Source organism: Parasteatoda tepidariorum, chromosome 2, assembly GCF_982258835.1.
Source record: "Parasteatoda tepidariorum strain Cologne lab strain chromosome 2, Ptep-v5.0, whole genome shotgun sequence".
In the NCBI taxonomy this organism is placed as follows: domain Eukaryota; kingdom Metazoa; phylum Arthropoda; class Arachnida; order Araneae; family Theridiidae; genus Parasteatoda; species Parasteatoda tepidariorum.
The window spans coordinates 93,156,006-93,173,188 of record NC_141756.1 but is presented as its reverse complement, the minus strand read 5'-3'; the positions used below and the strand labels follow the sequence as shown (position 1 = coordinate 93,173,188).

The 17,183-nt window shown below is 28.5% G+C and overlaps 1 protein-coding gene across 3 annotated transcripts in view; it reads right to left on the bottom strand.

Annotated features, from left to right (window-relative positions):
* Positions 1 to 4,233: 4,233 nt before the first annotated feature.
* LOC107443656 (uncharacterized) overlaps positions 4,234 to 17,183 on the bottom strand; it is a 94,600-nt gene continuing 81,650 nt past the window's right edge. For all 3 annotated transcript variants that reach the window (XM_087157760.1, XM_087157761.1, XM_087157759.1), the window contains 4 exons: positions 15,706 to 15,818; positions 14,532 to 14,642; positions 11,327 to 11,428; positions 4,234 to 6,925 (listed from right to left, as the gene is read on the bottom strand). In XM_087157760.1, the coding sequence (XP_087013886.1) occupies positions 6,524 to 6,925; positions 11,327 to 11,428; positions 14,532 to 14,642; positions 15,706 to 15,818 (728 nt within the window). In that variant the 3' untranslated portion in view covers positions 4,234 to 6,523. The remainder of the gene's footprint in view (positions 6,926 to 11,326; positions 11,429 to 14,531; positions 14,643 to 15,705; positions 15,819 to 17,183) is intronic.

The following is a 17,183-nucleotide window of genomic DNA, read 5'->3' as shown; positions in this document are numbered from 1 at the left end:
CAACTCTGCTTCCATAATAAGAACAGATAGTACAGACAAAGAAAGAAAAAGAACTCCCATGCTTAGTCCGGGTTTCGAACGCAGGATTTTTCTGATGTGAGATCAGCTCCCTGACCACTACACAGTCCGATAGGATAGGGGTACATTATAAGGATTGAGATATTACATTGACCGGGATAGCCTGGACGGTAGGGCGCTGGACTCATGTCCGAGAGTTCGTGGGCTCAAACCCCGCCGGACTAAGACTCCCCGTGTAGTAAAGTGACTGATGCACGATAAATCTGTCGAGTCGCAAAAGTCCTCCACGTTCCTATAACAAATCAATACCTTTGGGGGTACTGGATTGGAGATCGATCGTTCTCTGATTCAGGCCAAAATTACGATCTGTGGATGAATGAATGGATGTATGAATGGGTCCGCCCTATAAACGGGTGTGACGTATGGTGTGGCAGAAGTCGAATTCTTGGCCATAGATGGCGCCACTGAAAAACAAGAACAATCGCTCCCCCTCTGCCAAAACAGGCATACGTCAACAACAACAGCAGATATTACATTAATTCATAACTGTTGAAAAATTTGATTGGACATGAAATAGATTTATTTGAAACTATTTTTATTACATAGCGTGAGTACAAGTTGCGTACTAGATCAATTCAGCTATTAATGTTACAACAGACTAGAAGACACAAGACGCTATGCACCGTCGCACAAACGTATTAACATGAAGCGGACTCGTGATAAATTTGAAGTGAGGAGTAACAGCCTGAGCTGGTCGTCGGACCGGAGTCAAAATTATATGGTATGGTATTCTTGGCATGGCTGTTGAATAATAGAATTCTAAAAATAAATGGGGCTTGGTGCTTCGCCATAGTTGGGTTATGGCACATAATAGCTTTGAGAACCACGACCGAAAGAAACCAATGCTTAGAGAATAAGTTAACGATGGTGGCATTTAACATCAGCGCAGTTCTGTTCGATACACAAAGGAAAAATATTAGTTGAATGCTCAACTACCTAGCGGCGTACCACATCATTTCCTGTCCTACACAATTCTTTTTTTTTTCTTTCTAATTATATACTCTACCTTCCCTAAAAGTTGCCACATTTCTTGAGAAACCTCATTTATTGCTTATCGTATCATAACATGGCCAGGTAAATGGCTAAATGTTAGCTACCATTTTCTTCTTCTTTTTATTAAAGAATTATCAACCGTTTTTATGCAGTATCATAATTTTAATCTCTTTTCCACAGCATGATTATTTCAATAAAATATTTAAAAAAATTGCTCTCAATATTCCCCTGTATAAAAAAAAGAGCATCGAAACACTATGAAAAATTTCTGAATATTTCTTGTGCTCTCTGCATAAAGATCTAAATTTTACTTTTATATTAACATGATAATAATAATGTATAATAATAATTTAAGGCTAATTAGCCTATAATTTTTCTCACTGTAAATAAACAAAAAGCAAAGCAACAAAATTACGGACGAATTAAAACGGGAACAACGAGGCCTAATTGTAGAGTCAATTTTTTATTTATTTAATTTTTGTGGGTGTGTGTTATCTGAATATACATAAAGGCCTATATTTTGCTTTTATTTTAACATATAGTTTTAAACTTGGTCTCTTTCATTATTTAAATATATACTTAAGCTCTAAGCTAATCCACAAAATTATAGACGAATTATTTTGGTCACAATGGGGTGTGTGTGTGATTGTAATGTCAATATTCTCTTTATAATAGAAGAATAAAAGCTCAAGAATTAAACATACATAGCCTATATCTTCCTTTAATATCAACCCATATTTTCGAAACTTGGTCAGATATATCATTATACAGATATATATCGTTAACATACTTAACTACCTCGACCAGTGACTAAATTATAAACGAATTAAGGGCTGCACAATTAGGCATTATAGGGTGCGTCCCAAGCGATTCAGCAGAAACAATAAAGAAGTCGGATTCCTGTTAAATGGTCGGATTACCCCAATTCCGTGGTATCGTATGATGCGCTTAATTGCTAGTCCCAATCCGCCAGACGATTTGAAGTGTAACATATAAAAAGCTAAATGTTAGCTACCAATTTTTTATTTTTCTTACAGAATTAAAAAACCATTTTTTTTTACATTTCTATTACAGTACGATAATTTTAATAAAATATTTTAAATTATTGTTCTCAATATTCCACGGACACTTAGAAAAATTTCTGAATGTTCCCTGCATATGAATAAATGCCTATAGTTTTCTGTTATATTAACCTATCATTTTTAAAGTTTGCCCTATTTATGAATTCAGTATGAGTAAACATGTGGCCAAGACGCAAAACAATAGATGAATTGCTAATTCATTTATTGTTTTGAGCTAATTTAGTTCTGGTTCTTTGTCTATTTTGTACCAGAACTAATTTAGTTCTGGTACAAAATAGTCTCATTTTAATATCTATCTTATTTTGTGTTCTCTTCATATACATAAAAATATTTTTTATTATAACTTTCAAACTAAGCCCCCTTTTATTATTTTAATGTAAGTGAACACAAGGTTATTCTGCAAAATTATAGACAAATTAAATCTCGTTCAAGGGGCTTAATTTTAATTATGTCAATCTTTTATTTACATATTTTTCTGTTTGTGTGTGTGACCTTTGCTTGTACAAAAAGACCTATGTTTTGTTTTTATACTTGCATAAAATTTTCAAACTTGGTCCCATTTATTATTCTTATATATTTAAGCGCTAGTCCAAGCTGCAAAATTATAAACGAATAATTTTGAGAAAATTGGGCTTAATTGTAATATTAATATTTCCTTTTATAATAGAAGAATATAGACCATGTTCAAATATAAATAATGGCCTATATCTCCTATTAATATTAAAATATATTTTTGAAATGTGGATATATTGAACATTGAAACAGTGATGTGAAGCAATCTCTAATTTTTTGAGAGCGGCAGTTTTGACCTTTCAGAGTAACAGCTTTATAATTTCGGTGACATTTGGCTCAAATATTTTATCTACAGATATAATAAAGAGAGAGATAAATATTATATTTATCTGTCTTAAAATTTTTTATTTATTTATAAGGAATAAAAAAAAATTCGTGTTTAAATGCTTTTAAATCGAAAACAAAAGGTATACTTTTAAACTATTTATACTATACTGAAAAGTGATCTTAACTTTAAAACAGACAAAAAGTTTAAAAAAAAAACATTCTAACTAGGCAAGATTTGTCTAGATTAATGAAATATTAAAAAGTCTGACTGCAAACATTTTCAACGTCTCCCAATATAAAACCAAAACAAAATCTTAAAAACATGATTTTTGTAATTAGGGACACAAATTATATACATAAAACATGTTACAAAACATTTATATTTGCTGCTAGAGATAAAAATATACAATTTTTGCAATATATTTTTTTTAATTACTAAAAAACCTATTTTATTGGAAAAACTATAAAAATTTTTTTTAGATAAAGGATGAAATGGACTGGCCATCTAATGCAGTCACCAGATAAATGTATACCTAAAAGAACTTTTTATGACTGGATAACCTGAGAATTCAGCAAGGGGAAGACTCAAACTCAGATAACCCGATTCTATAGATAAGGACTCCTTCGTAATAAACTGGAGAACTATTACTGAAGAGAAGGCCAGGAGGTACTGCGACTACCCACTTAGGGTAGACGCAACGATGATGTTAAAACATATTTTGTAGGAAAAATATCGAACTTTTAGGTATCTCAAACATAATCATTTTTCCTAACTTTTGGGGAGTACATAAATTTCGTGATATTCTCCTGACTTTTCCGGATTAATAAAAGTCCTTAACTGAGCCCTATTCTGTGCCCACTGTGTCATAGATTGCCATTTTACCTCAATTTCATAGACAAAACTCAATCTGACAGTCAATTATAACTTATGAAAATATCATATCACTTCATAAAAATTATTATTTATATGACAAAAGAGCATTTAAAGGACTACCTTAATCGATATGAAACTGTAGTTAGCAATCAAGATTATTTTGCAATCACAACAAAAAATAAATGTTGTAAGTCAAATATAATTTTCTCATAAATAACTAAAAAACAAAATTCCTAGACTGCATAAAAGCCAGTTTCCTGCAATTTAGTGAAAAGTGATTGTTTCGCAGTGACAAGCAAAGATGAGGTAGATTGTCTTAGTTATCACACCACAGTGTCGATTACTTCAACTAAATGAAACAGGCAATTTCTGATGGTATTATTTTATTTTGCATAGGAAAAAATTACACATGACTTACCATTATCAAAATTAAATAAAAACAAATTTTTAACAGTACGAATGGGGCAGGAGGAATTTATGAATAGGTTTTCACTTATGTTCCATTAAAGAAAAATCTAAAAACTAAAGATTATAACATTTTATGTTTAATTACAATGAAATATCTCTTATTTGAATATAAAACGTGCAACAATAGTACATCTTTTCAAGTAGAAATACTTTTATTTCATAAAATGATAAAATGGGTGTGATAATTCACAAAATAATTATCTTGGAATATGATGAAGTAAGTTGTTATTTACGTCTCTGATATCAGAATTTACGGCAACAATCTTCGTATAAGTAAAATCAGGGGTGATTGTGACAAAAAGTGAAAAACCATGAATTTTGTATGCAATAACCTAATATCAATTTATATGCTATACATGTTTGACATAATTTTTTTAACTAAGATTTATAATCAAGTTACCTGCCAATGAAGAATAACACACCCTTGTAGTAACTAATTCAATAAAAAGTTAGTTCTTACAAGAATATCAATATTGGAGTATAAAATACGAATCAAGATATTAGATTTAAAAAATTTGAAAATACAAATCACAATATTAGATTTTTAGATCACGAATCAAGATGCATAGCTTTAAAATCACGTATAAGTACGAAAATCAAATCTGAGTACGAATCGTAATATTGAATTTTAAAAACGAATATGAATCGCGACACTAGATTTTAAAATTGCGATGTTGGACTTTAAAAATACGTAAATACAATCGCGATATTGATTTTAAAAACGCGTAAATACGAATGACGATATTGAATTTTTAAATACAGTGTATATGAATCGCGATATAAGATTTCTTAGGTCTCGCGACTTCAAATTGCAACATGTAACTTTTAAATCAGGAATGTAAGAACATTGATGTTTCATATTGAAATCATTTTATTATGAATTGTGATATTAGTGGATTCCGGAGCAGTTCCAAATGGCGAAAATCTGACAAACCAAAGGAATCCAATATGAGAAAGAATCACAGGCATGTAAACCTTTCTTTTATGGGATTAGGCGAAAGTTTCAAAATTTAAATTTTAGATTAATAACTAATAATCAGACGATTTTGTCTGATTATTAGTTTTTGATTCCTGGAGGTCAGCAAACCAATGATCTTGAGATACGTTTTCAATCTTGGGATGGAATTTTGTGTTCCCAGTTTTTTGACTTCAGGTCTAAATGAAAACCAGAATTCTGGGGTACAACTGGAATACAATCACCCCTGTAAAATTATCTGTGACTTCAAGGTACTCAGACAAAAATTGTTATTGAAAAAATTCAGCTTAATTTAGCATACATGTATCAAAATTTGCAAACAGGATATTTAAAAAATGTACACAAAAACTTAATGTTGCTTAAAACTAATTAAATTAAATTCTAAACTATAATAGCCTGTAATTAATTAATTGTATCATTTTAACTAAACAGTAGTCTACCAATTCAAATTTAAAATTATGATATGAAACAAAGTAAGAGATGTTTTAAAAGGAAAAGGGGTGTTCAATAAAATAACTCTGCTTATTTTTTTAACACTCTTCTTTTGCTTAATTTAAACATGTTTTCATTAAGTAAAATAAAGAAATTAGAAGAAAAAAACACATTTATAAAAAGGATGAATTTGTAGTTGATAATATTAAAATAAAATCTCTTCATTTCAAAGGGCAAAAAAAAAAAAAAAAATCTGTGATGATCTGCAGTGCTCACTGTTGTGCTATAGAAAAATCAACGCAAATGACAGAATATCAAAAATTGAGATTTTTACATATTTGGCATTTTTGTTCGATAAGCTACTTATTGCAAAAGATTTTCGGTTTTAGCATTAGCAACAGAAAGAAAACAGTTGTCAAGCTTCTTTTCTCAAACCCTATTGTGGGGCATTAATGCTGTTTTTTCGATTGCAGAACAATGTGCTGGCTTCTGCTACCTGGCTCACACAACCAAAACGTAAACAACAACAACCAAATGTGATTCTAAATGCAATGGAATCTTAGCATTTCTGAGACATCTGAAATTCTGGGACTTTCCCAAAAAACAAAACAATTTTTCTTCAACAACAAAACAACAATAAATAAATCAAAGTATGTATTTAGACCTATTTACAAAAATAACATGGGCATGGGATTCTTTATACAGTAGTAGAAAGATACATATAACAGTCAAAATGATGAGTTACGCACACCAAGATGGTTATTTACAGGTGAGAGCGGATTATTCTATTTCTTGAATAACCACGCTGGATTTTGTATTGCCTCTTACGGGATCTTTACCCTTTGCATCTTCTACGGTTTCTTCAGTAATCACAGGATCTGAGTTGTAAGGTTTTTCAAAATTTGCATGCATCTGAAAATGAGTACCCCTGTTCAAATTGTTTGGCATAGCAGTTCTGTTAAACATCACGTTTGGAGGAAAACGTAAGTGTCCCAAATTAGCCATGTTTGCTGCAAAAGCCCTGGCCGTGTTGTTCAGAGGAAAGCGGGCTTGGAATCCGGCTGTAGGAAATCTCTGGAATTGATTCAGGTTGGCAGCAAATGCTTGGGGTATATGCTGAGGCTGGGCAGTTCTTGCTTGTTGCTGCTGCTGAGTTTCAGCCCTTATATCATTATGAACAAGCTAAATGGACAAAAAGACAAGGAATAAAAATTATAAATTTATGAGCAATATAGCATAGAATCTATTACAGAAAACTAGAACAATTTATAGGATTAGCAGAGTGCGTAGCCAAATTATTCAACAAAAAATAAGCACCTTTTAAGCACTTCTAAAAATATTTTTAAGCACTTTAAAAAAAATATCATAATTAGGTTCGGTTGGAGAGTTTTGGACAATTGACGATTTTATCTTGTTTTAACCATCATGTCTAAAAAATAAAATAAAATCTTTGGCATTGTTTTTGACAATTGTCAAAAATCATGAAAATTTGAATAATGAAAAACGAATGGCGTTTTCATATGCTCCATATTGAAAATACGCCAAAATAGATTTGGGGTTGAATTAATTATGAAAACGTTGAATAGAACAATGTGAACTGTGTCTTTTTGCATAATTTGTAGCGAAAATCAAAATGGTAAAGGAGAAATCTCATTTTTAAAAATGGAAAATTAAACACTTTTTAAAAACACCCAATGAAAAAAGCACCTTCAAGGGCTTTTAAAAAATGAAAATAGAAAATAAGCACATTTAAGTACGTTTTAAAAAACCCTACGCATCATGTTAGAGCATTGCTTCCAACATGGATAGAAAAAAATCCAATAGATTTTACAAAATTATATAGATTTCGTGATAATTGCTGCATAAGGTACTATTTGAACAAAGGGAATTTTATGGTCATCAAAACAAAAAAACTGCAATACTTTACAGTTATGATTGACATTAAATGAACTTAAAATTTTTTTTGTCGCAAAAAAGCTTTTAATTCAGCAGATTCTTGTTTTGATTAAATAGTTTAATAAAATACACATAATTTACTTTTCAAAACAGGTTTCATTTTTAGTGATAAAGAATGTGAAAAGATAAAATCATACTCATCATAATATTGATAATAATCATCTGAAATTATAAAAAATAGATAGAGCTTAAGTTCAATAAAGAAAAAAAAAACACTCAGGAACTGAAATAAAACGCATTAGTGGATGATGGTTTAAGTTTGTGAGATTTGTCATCTAAAATCCTTAATGAGATTTAGTTATTAGTTAGATTTTTTGCCCCTAAATATCATGTACTAGTTTTAAAATTAAGAATATAAATTTTTATTTTAATGGATTTAAAGAGTTATTTGTATATGAATACAATATTTTTTTTATTTTTGCTATTTTCTTAAAAGAAAATTATAATGTAATTGAATTTTTTTAACAAATTTATTACTATAAATTCCAAAAATAAAAAAAAAATTTCTAAATATTTAAAATAATTTATAACTCATTTTTTTTATATGCAAACATTGAATTTTGTAACATTTTCCTGCATTTTAAAGTTTAATTCATTTAAATTAAAATTTGTACGGTAAATTAAAAAAATATTTTGTTTTGGATTTTTTAATGCAATCTAAGGCAACTTTAAATTCTCAATTTCCTTGATGTGTACTTTTAAAACACTAAATTTTTTTGTTTTGTACTTCTACTGATACTTTTTACTCATTACTTTTGATTAAAGTACTTGTTACTCTTCAAAAGTAATGTTCCCATATATGATCATACTTGATTCTTTCAGATAGCACATATTATAACAATTGCTTTAAAAAAGCTTTTCTAACCAATCATAAGTCTAAGTCCAGTCATATCAAGTTCCACAAAATTCATGAAAGGATAAAATCTTACTCGACAATGCTTACTTGTGAGCAATATTAACAAATATTTACATCTGAGATTGTATTCATATATACAAAAAGATGTTACAAACACACACAAAAAACATTTCTGACTTATTTTACCCTAATTTTTGTAATTGCATTTTATTATTAAATTATAAAGTTTTTTTTAAAAGTAATTCATAGAATTTATAGTTTTTTAGTAATTTAATAAGAATAGTACAGTTTTTTTAGTTTTAAAAAATAACATCTCATTTGAATAAGAATTTGTTTTAAAAAATGTACACAATAATAAAAATTTATGAAATTTTTTGTTTTACATTAAAAGATCAAAAGAATAAGATAATGATGCATTTGAATTGAAATGTTTAAATAAGAAAATAATAAAAATTTTCTTCATTTTAAGTTTTCTAAAGGTGTTAAAAACACAAATAAATAAAATAGCTGGCTTTTATTTTCGAAAAATGTTTCTTTTTATTAGAGTTATTTTTATAATTTACTGCATGAAAATACAGAAACTAAAATTAATATAATAAGTTGCAATAACCAAAACAAATATATATATATTTAGCAATTGTCCTTTAACCCAAGATTCATAAACAAGCATGGGAGATACACTATTTATAAACATTTGTCAAACAATGTAAGAAGGTATTCTTAACAAAAAATGCTGTGGTTACAAAAAAAACCCAATTATTTTCATTAAATATGTAATATTTTTTTATTTTAATATTATGGGCGGTATTATCACATTTTGCTGGGGAGAAAACCATACTAATTCTTTCCAATATCGCATTTTGAAAATCATCAAATTAAAAAAATAATTAAAAATCATGAAACCTTAGCTGCAATTGCCAAAAAACAAATTGACGACGAAGTCACTCGAATTGGACTCTTCAAAAGAGGTTACTCAAGTTTGCGTTTCGTTTCAAGATTTGATTGTAGTAATAAATAATATCGGATTTTAAAAACCATATGAAAGTTGAAAGCAATAATTGCCGAAAAAATGATAAAAGTGTTGCCTTAAAAAGTAAATACTCGAACGCACGATTCGAATTTCCCATATCGTCTGAAATTTATCAGGATGATTAGAAATCATGTGAAAATCAATAACTGCCAAAAATATAAATGAACCACTCTGGATTTATGATACTATCAGAGTAAATTGGACGACACAATAAGTGATTATTTCAATGCACAATTCAAATTTCTGCATAAATGAAAACAAAATTTTTTTCTTCTTAAAAGAAAAATCTTTCTGCAAGAGCTCTGTAACGTTCTGCGACTGCGTATTTATACCTCATTTAAAAATAAGGCATTGGGATTCGCATTAACGCTATCTAAAAATTATGCATCGCGATTCATATTTTCGCAATATAAAAATTGCTCATAATGATTCGCATTTAAGCGATTTAAAAATTCTAAACCGCATTTTGTATTTTCTCATTTTCAAAATCGAATATCGAGTTTCATATTTACCCGATTTTAAAATCCCAGATCGCTATTCGTATTCACGACATTTCAAAATCAATTATTTGCTAGTTTTGTAAGAAGTAAGTTTTTTTCTTGAATTAGTTATCACAAAAGTAACAGTTTTCCAATCGACGATTATTAGTACATATAGGCATTACAACATCAGAGAAACTGGAAGAGAATACATTCAAAACTTACATTCTGTGCTTGCAAAGAATGTTACATAGGCAGGTAAAGTAAGAAAAAATAGGATTTGTCAAAAGATGCTTGAAAAAGGGCTAACGACTAAATTAATCACCAATCTGTTTGTGTCAGTTTTGTTATTACCACAAGAATATCTAAAACTTTTCCAAACTGGTGCACCCCTCATTCACAAGCTGCATTACAAGCAATTTGACCTTGTAAAAGGATTTTTTTGCTTGTTTTGTGAAACATGAAGCATTTGCAACAATCAGATATTTAAAAATAAAAAAATAAAGAACTAACATAAAGATATAGCAAACAAAAGCAATCACTTAAAAAGTGATTCAAATTTTTTTGTTTTTTTGTTTGGAAAAAGAGTTAATTAACTCAGCTCCAAAATTTTAAAAGAAACTGCAGTCCGAAAATATACTCATAATTCATAATGTCAGAAGAGAGGTTAAAAATTTTGAGCCTTTTATGTTAACTATACTTTTTGAGTATTTCGCCATATCTTGAGAACTTTTTAAGTGAATTGAAAAACTTATGTATGCAAGTATAAAATTCCTTTATCCAAAGATAACTCCATGCAAAAAACTAATTTTAAGAATTATTCATTATTTTATTTAATAATAATCAAAATTGATTTTAATTTTAAGGTACAAAATTTTTTACTTTTTTTGCTATTTATTAAAATTATAATTTTATATAGCAGAATACCTCAATCGGTCAAATCCTTAGAAATTGAAATTTGGAAAAAATCCTTTCATTAAAATTTGATTACTCAGGAAGTACTCAATTGATTTTGTTCAAATTTTGTACTTAGTCAAATAAAATTACATTCTTTAAAATGACGTAAAAATGCGTATGACTTACAATTTAAAATTTTATTGACTATTATTAAATAAAATAACAAAATATAATTATTAAAAAATATAACTACTTTTTGTCTAGAATTATCTTTGGATAAAGGAATTTTAAGGAAATCACTTGTAAAATGACTTTGATTATAAATACACAAAGAGAGATGAATTAAAAAAAAATAAATAAATTACTTGTTGCACTCTTGCAAAGTGATGGTGCAACTCAGTTATAACTTTATTCAATTCATCTAGATACTTGTTGACTGATGCTGGAACAGATCCTTTGACAAAGTACTGAAATAAAAAAACAAAATCTTTCATTTTAGAATTACATTTCAGATAGAAAAATTTATTGATAGAAATTAAAGGGTGTGTAGCCAAATCTTTCAACAAAAAATAAGCACTCTTTAAGCACTATGCACAATAACAAAATGCAAAATAATTTGCAGATTTTACATGATCATGATAAAATAAATAGCTTCTGACAAAGAACTTGGTTATAATAGTCACCATAAAATGATAAAGAGATTTTTCGGTTGATATCAGAGGGTGGAAAATGAAACCTGAAATTGAGAATATCTTGCAAAATGCAGGAGAAATGTTGCACATGACAGGGCAATAATTTCACCGAACCCAGCTCAGTAGATGCACAAGCGGACTCGCAAGTATTTCATAAAATATGTAAGTAGCTTTCATACGCTATGGACTGACGGTAGGTAGAAATAGATAGTGGCTGAATGAATTGTGAAAACTTTGGACAATGTGAAAAGCAAACATCGACATGGTAAAAAAAAAAAATCTTGTTTTGGAAAAGGGAAAATTAAGCACTTTTTAAAAACAATCAATGCAGAAAGCACTTATAAGGGATTTTAAAATACGAAAATAAACACGTTTAAGTACTTTCAAAAACGCTATGCACCACGTTAAGAATCGCAATATTAGCAGATTCCAGGTAAGTTTCAAAGATTCAAAATGACGAAATTCTGCAGAACCAAAAGAATCATATTGGCGGAAGAATCACCTAAGACATAATTCTTCATGTAATTGGAGCAAGAATGTATGTAAACATCTTGTTAACAGGATTTGGCGAAAGTTTCTGAAAGTTTTTGATTCGAGGAAATCCACAAGTCAATGATCTAGAGTAGTGTTCCCCAACCTTTTAATCACCGCGCCCCTGTCAACGTTTGATAATTTTACTGCGGCCCGCTGGGGGGGGGGGGAACGTTGATTGTTTATATTTTAGATTATTTTGATTTATTCATTTTAATTTAATTGCATTTAAACATGCCTTCAAAATAAAATACAGTTACACCAAAAAAATAAATAGAAAGTGATTTAACATTTTAACTTACTAGAACATTAAATCAATGAGAACCCTGAGCTTGTTTTTTTTAAATGAGACGGTTCCATCTGGGGGTAATCGGAGAAAATTATACACTACAAACATTAAAAAATGTATGTCACTACCTTCGGGGGCCCGCTTTTTTTTTTAAATAAATAAAATTTTAATGGAACGCAGATATTTTTAATTTGTGGTACAAACGTAGGAATTTAAATTCAGTTTCAATGAAATGGGCAGCCTGGTCTAGATCTGGTGGTCTAGAGATATATGAAATCCTACGATATTCGTGCAAAAAACGCATCCACTGTGTCGAGTTTTTAGACAGGCAAGAATAAGACGAAAACCGGGAATTCCGGGGTACCCCTAGAATACAATCACCCCTGTATACAAAACTCTTAAACATGTCATTAGAGATGAAATATTTACTTACATATTGGTCAATAAAAATTATAAAGTATTAGTTATGCACAGTTTACAAGTAAAATGTTTACAAAATCAACAAAAAAAAAGGTAATAATTTTTGTTCACTATAAGAATTTAAGTTTAGGTTTATTATATTAATTCTAATTTTTTTTTTTTAAAAAACTCTCGTACTATTAGTAATTGTTCAAATTTTAACTAACCTAAACAGAAATAATAGATTTTCTTATTTGTTAACACACTCTTATGGCACAATTTGAAACTAAATGAATAGGAATTATATAAAATTTAAATGCATAAATATATTGAACATGCCTTAATTAATAATAACCATAGCAATTTTGTAATATAAAAGGAAACTCAAATGTTTGGTTACAGCTGAGACACAAGGATGCAATTATACAGTATTTCACTCTAAAACGGTCCCAAGTTTGAAATTGAGATTTAGCTAACTTTAATTTTAGATAGATAAAATATCCATTAAAAAAACTAACACCATTATAATGTTTAAGAAAAGATTTACTGGGATAAGTTTAAAGGGTTACTATTTTTAAAATTTATCCTATTTTACAGGGAAAAAAAAAAAGAATAAATATATTTGTATTTGGAGGTTGAACTTTCATATCTCAATCCCTGACTATGATTCTTAATTGACATTGTCAACTATATCAATGCATTCAAGCAAAATCAAGATGGCTAAAATGTACATAAATTAATAAATCATATTCTCCCTAAGTTTTATCACACACAGTTTGGTAATAGATTAATACCGGTAATAATTTAGTATAAGATTGAATACATTTAAAAAGACATCATAAGAGTAAAACTCAGAAAATTTTACTTAGCCTGTTTCTTTTCTTTTTACTATTCAAAAATATGTAAATTTTAACTATTTAAAAATGTGTTGAACAGGGTGCGCAGTCAGATTTTTCAACAAAAAATAAGCACCATTAGTACTTTTGAAGCACTTAAAAAAGATTTTTAATAAATTAAAAAAAAAATCATAATTAGAATTTGTGCAATAATAAAAATTATTTTTTCGATTGTTTAAAGTTCTTAATTTACAAACATAAAATCAGTAAAATTCAGAAACATTTTCAGAAATATTACATAAAATAACTAGTTTAAGATAAATATTGTTGACAAAATTGCAAAAATAATGCATTTTTTGTAAGTTAGAACAACAATCGATACGGCAAAGAAAAAATCTCCTTTAAAAAGACAGAAAATTAAGCACAAGCACTTTCTACAAACCCTGAAATAAAAAAGCTCCTTTAAGGGCTTTCAAAAAACTTAAAAAAAAAAAAAAACACTTTTTAAAAACGCTATGTACCCTGTTAAATAATAAAATTCGTATACAGTCAAAAATTTGAATGCAAATAAATTGAGAAATGAGGTGAAATTCTTGTAAATATAAAACTGTAACAGCAATGCAAATTTTTTCTATGACTTGTGATCAAAAAACATAATACAAATGAAAGCGTAACTTGATCATATATAAACCACAATTTAAAAACCAGTAATGTAAATTTTGGTTAATAAATTTTTTATACAGTTAACTTCAGTTAATAATAAGGAATTTCAAATATGTAAAACAAATAAGAATCTTAGCACAGTAATTAGAATTATACTTACTTCTTGCTTAATTCTTAACATTTTAACTTGCTTTTCTTGAAATCCTGATCTAAGTTGGAATATGGAAGTCAACAGCTTTTTGCGCAGGAATATTGGATTAGCACCTTGATACTAAAGAAATCATTAAATGAATAAACATTGAGTATCGCATAAAACATAAACAATTTGTTTCAATTAAAATAACTTTGGAAAAAAAAATGACTCCGTAATATCTGAGTCTGTTATCTTAAATATACATTACAGAGCCTTGTAAAATGTTATTAAGAACTCAAATTTACAATGAAATAAACAAATAAATAATGAGTAAAGATTAATCAGGATATTGCCATTGAATTCAAAAGATAATTTACAAACAATTAGAAAACAAACATTTTAATGTGGATAGCTTTGGACCTAAAATAATGCAGATTACAACAACATTATTTTATTTTGCAGATTAATATTATAAGTTTATATTTAAAAACAAGCAGTCCATTAAAGCATTAAGCACATTAAATGTCTTTAATGAAATTTAACTTTTGTTGTTCAATTTTTAAGCAAACTGAGAATTATAGTTAATTTTAAAACTCGTATTTTAAAAATACTTTTTTTTCTGCGTTTTGGGAAAATCAGTCAAGAAGTTTGAAATTTAAAATAAAAAAAAGCATTAATTTGCACAAAAAAAGTTTTGAAAATATTAACATACAATATGTAACATACTTTTTTAAAGTTTTTTTTTTCTCTTTTACTATATATATATATACATTGATAGTCCCCTAACGGTTAAGTTTTATAAAAAAATAAAAACATGATTAAAGATAATAAAACATTTCAGAAAGTTAATTTCTTTTAAAGTGAAGAAAATCACCCAATCTCATGCCTAATTATCATCACTATATCGTTGTTTAGAAAAAAAAGCTGTCAAAATATTTTCTCACAAATTTTATAAGGTTTTTTATAGTCTTAGAATATTTATTAAAAAACTTCTAATTAGTTATGCACTTCGAATTAGTAAAAATAAAATTTTAATCTAAACAACAATTATGAGACTTTCAACAACAGTTAATTTTCAATAACTGGATTGGAGTATTGGGATTATGAGAGAAGTCTAGATTTAAGTAACACTAAATAGATGAAAATTGTTAAAATTGTTAAGGAAAATTTTCATTTTATTTCGATAAAGTGTGATTCTTACCCGTTCTCTTAAAGTTTTAATGGTACTCTCAATGATGAGCTTGCAATCAATTATAACTGGACCATCATAATCTGCTTCATTCAAGTTAGGTTCTCTGCAGAATTTGGACATCTCTGAAAATAAAATCATTCCTTGTAATGACTTAATACAAACTAAGTTATTTGCATTAATCAGCAAAAAAACTTCACAAAATATAAATGTGTATGTATATAATAAAAAGTAAATGTGTACCTAACTATGTCTCAATATAAAACAGAATTTTTACCCTAATTAAAAATGTTAGTAAGATGGATATTTATTTTCTTACTGTGTACAAGGTCAAGTAAGAACTTTTCTAAGAAATGTTACCAAAAGAATAGAATGTAGAACATAAAAACATCAAATTCTCGACAATCAGTACCCCCCCCCCCACATTCACTTAGATAAGCAATAAAATTTCATGATTTTGTAACAGATGGAAAAGTTTCATTAATAAGTTTTTAGTCCTGTTTCACTCTTGTGCATACACAAAATATGTTACAAAACATTTTAACCAGCAATTGTAGTTGAAAATAAATTTAAAAAAAAAAACAAACTTTTGCAAGGATTCAAGCACATAATGATATAATATGGTTTGTAATGGTACCATGCTGGCCAAGGAACATTAAACTATTTCTATTATATATTTACTATGGTTGTTGTTTTCATGTCCATGGATCTTCAGATAACATCAAAGGCCAGGACTATAGCGGCCGCCAGCTTCAGTGCCTCTTAACTGAAGAGCACAGCTATTAGACTGTCCTCAATTGGCACTCATCCCAATTTCAAAACATGTAACTAATAAACGACCATACCTTTTCTCAGCAGACTGCAGTAAAATTAGGAAACGTTGACCAGTTTATGGCAATAAGAAGGTTGGGGAGTACTGATATAAGGATAGGAGTTATCAGGGTTCTTGCTCAATTATTTCAAAAAAAAAATTAGGACTTTTATAGCACTTTTTTAGGACTAAGAAAAAAAATTAGCACTTGATGTAAAGTAAAAATAACATAATCTATACATGATATTAAAAAGTTTCTAACATTTTGGTGATTAAACTATCTGCAATCTTTCTTTATATTCATATGATCCCAGTCAGAAATAACTTTTGAGGCCAACAGCTGCTTTAAAATTTGGTCACCTTAAAACCTACACTGATTTTTGTCAGAGAGACATAATTCTTTTCATCACAAAAATTAAAATGGCACAGTTTCTCCAGAGAATTTAAGTTTTCCATAGATTCTGGCTTCAGAATGTTATATAATTGCACACTATGTAATACCAAATCCTGGATATCTGCAGCAAAAAATGGTAAAAGTGGCCGATCTGCTTGATACAGTTTCAAAAATGGTGAAACTAGCTCCGACACATTTAAGAAAAAGTTCAGCTTAACAAGAATTAATTTGTCTTTTATTGCTTCTTGTAAAGTTAAAAAGGATTTACATTTCACTTTTCTAAAC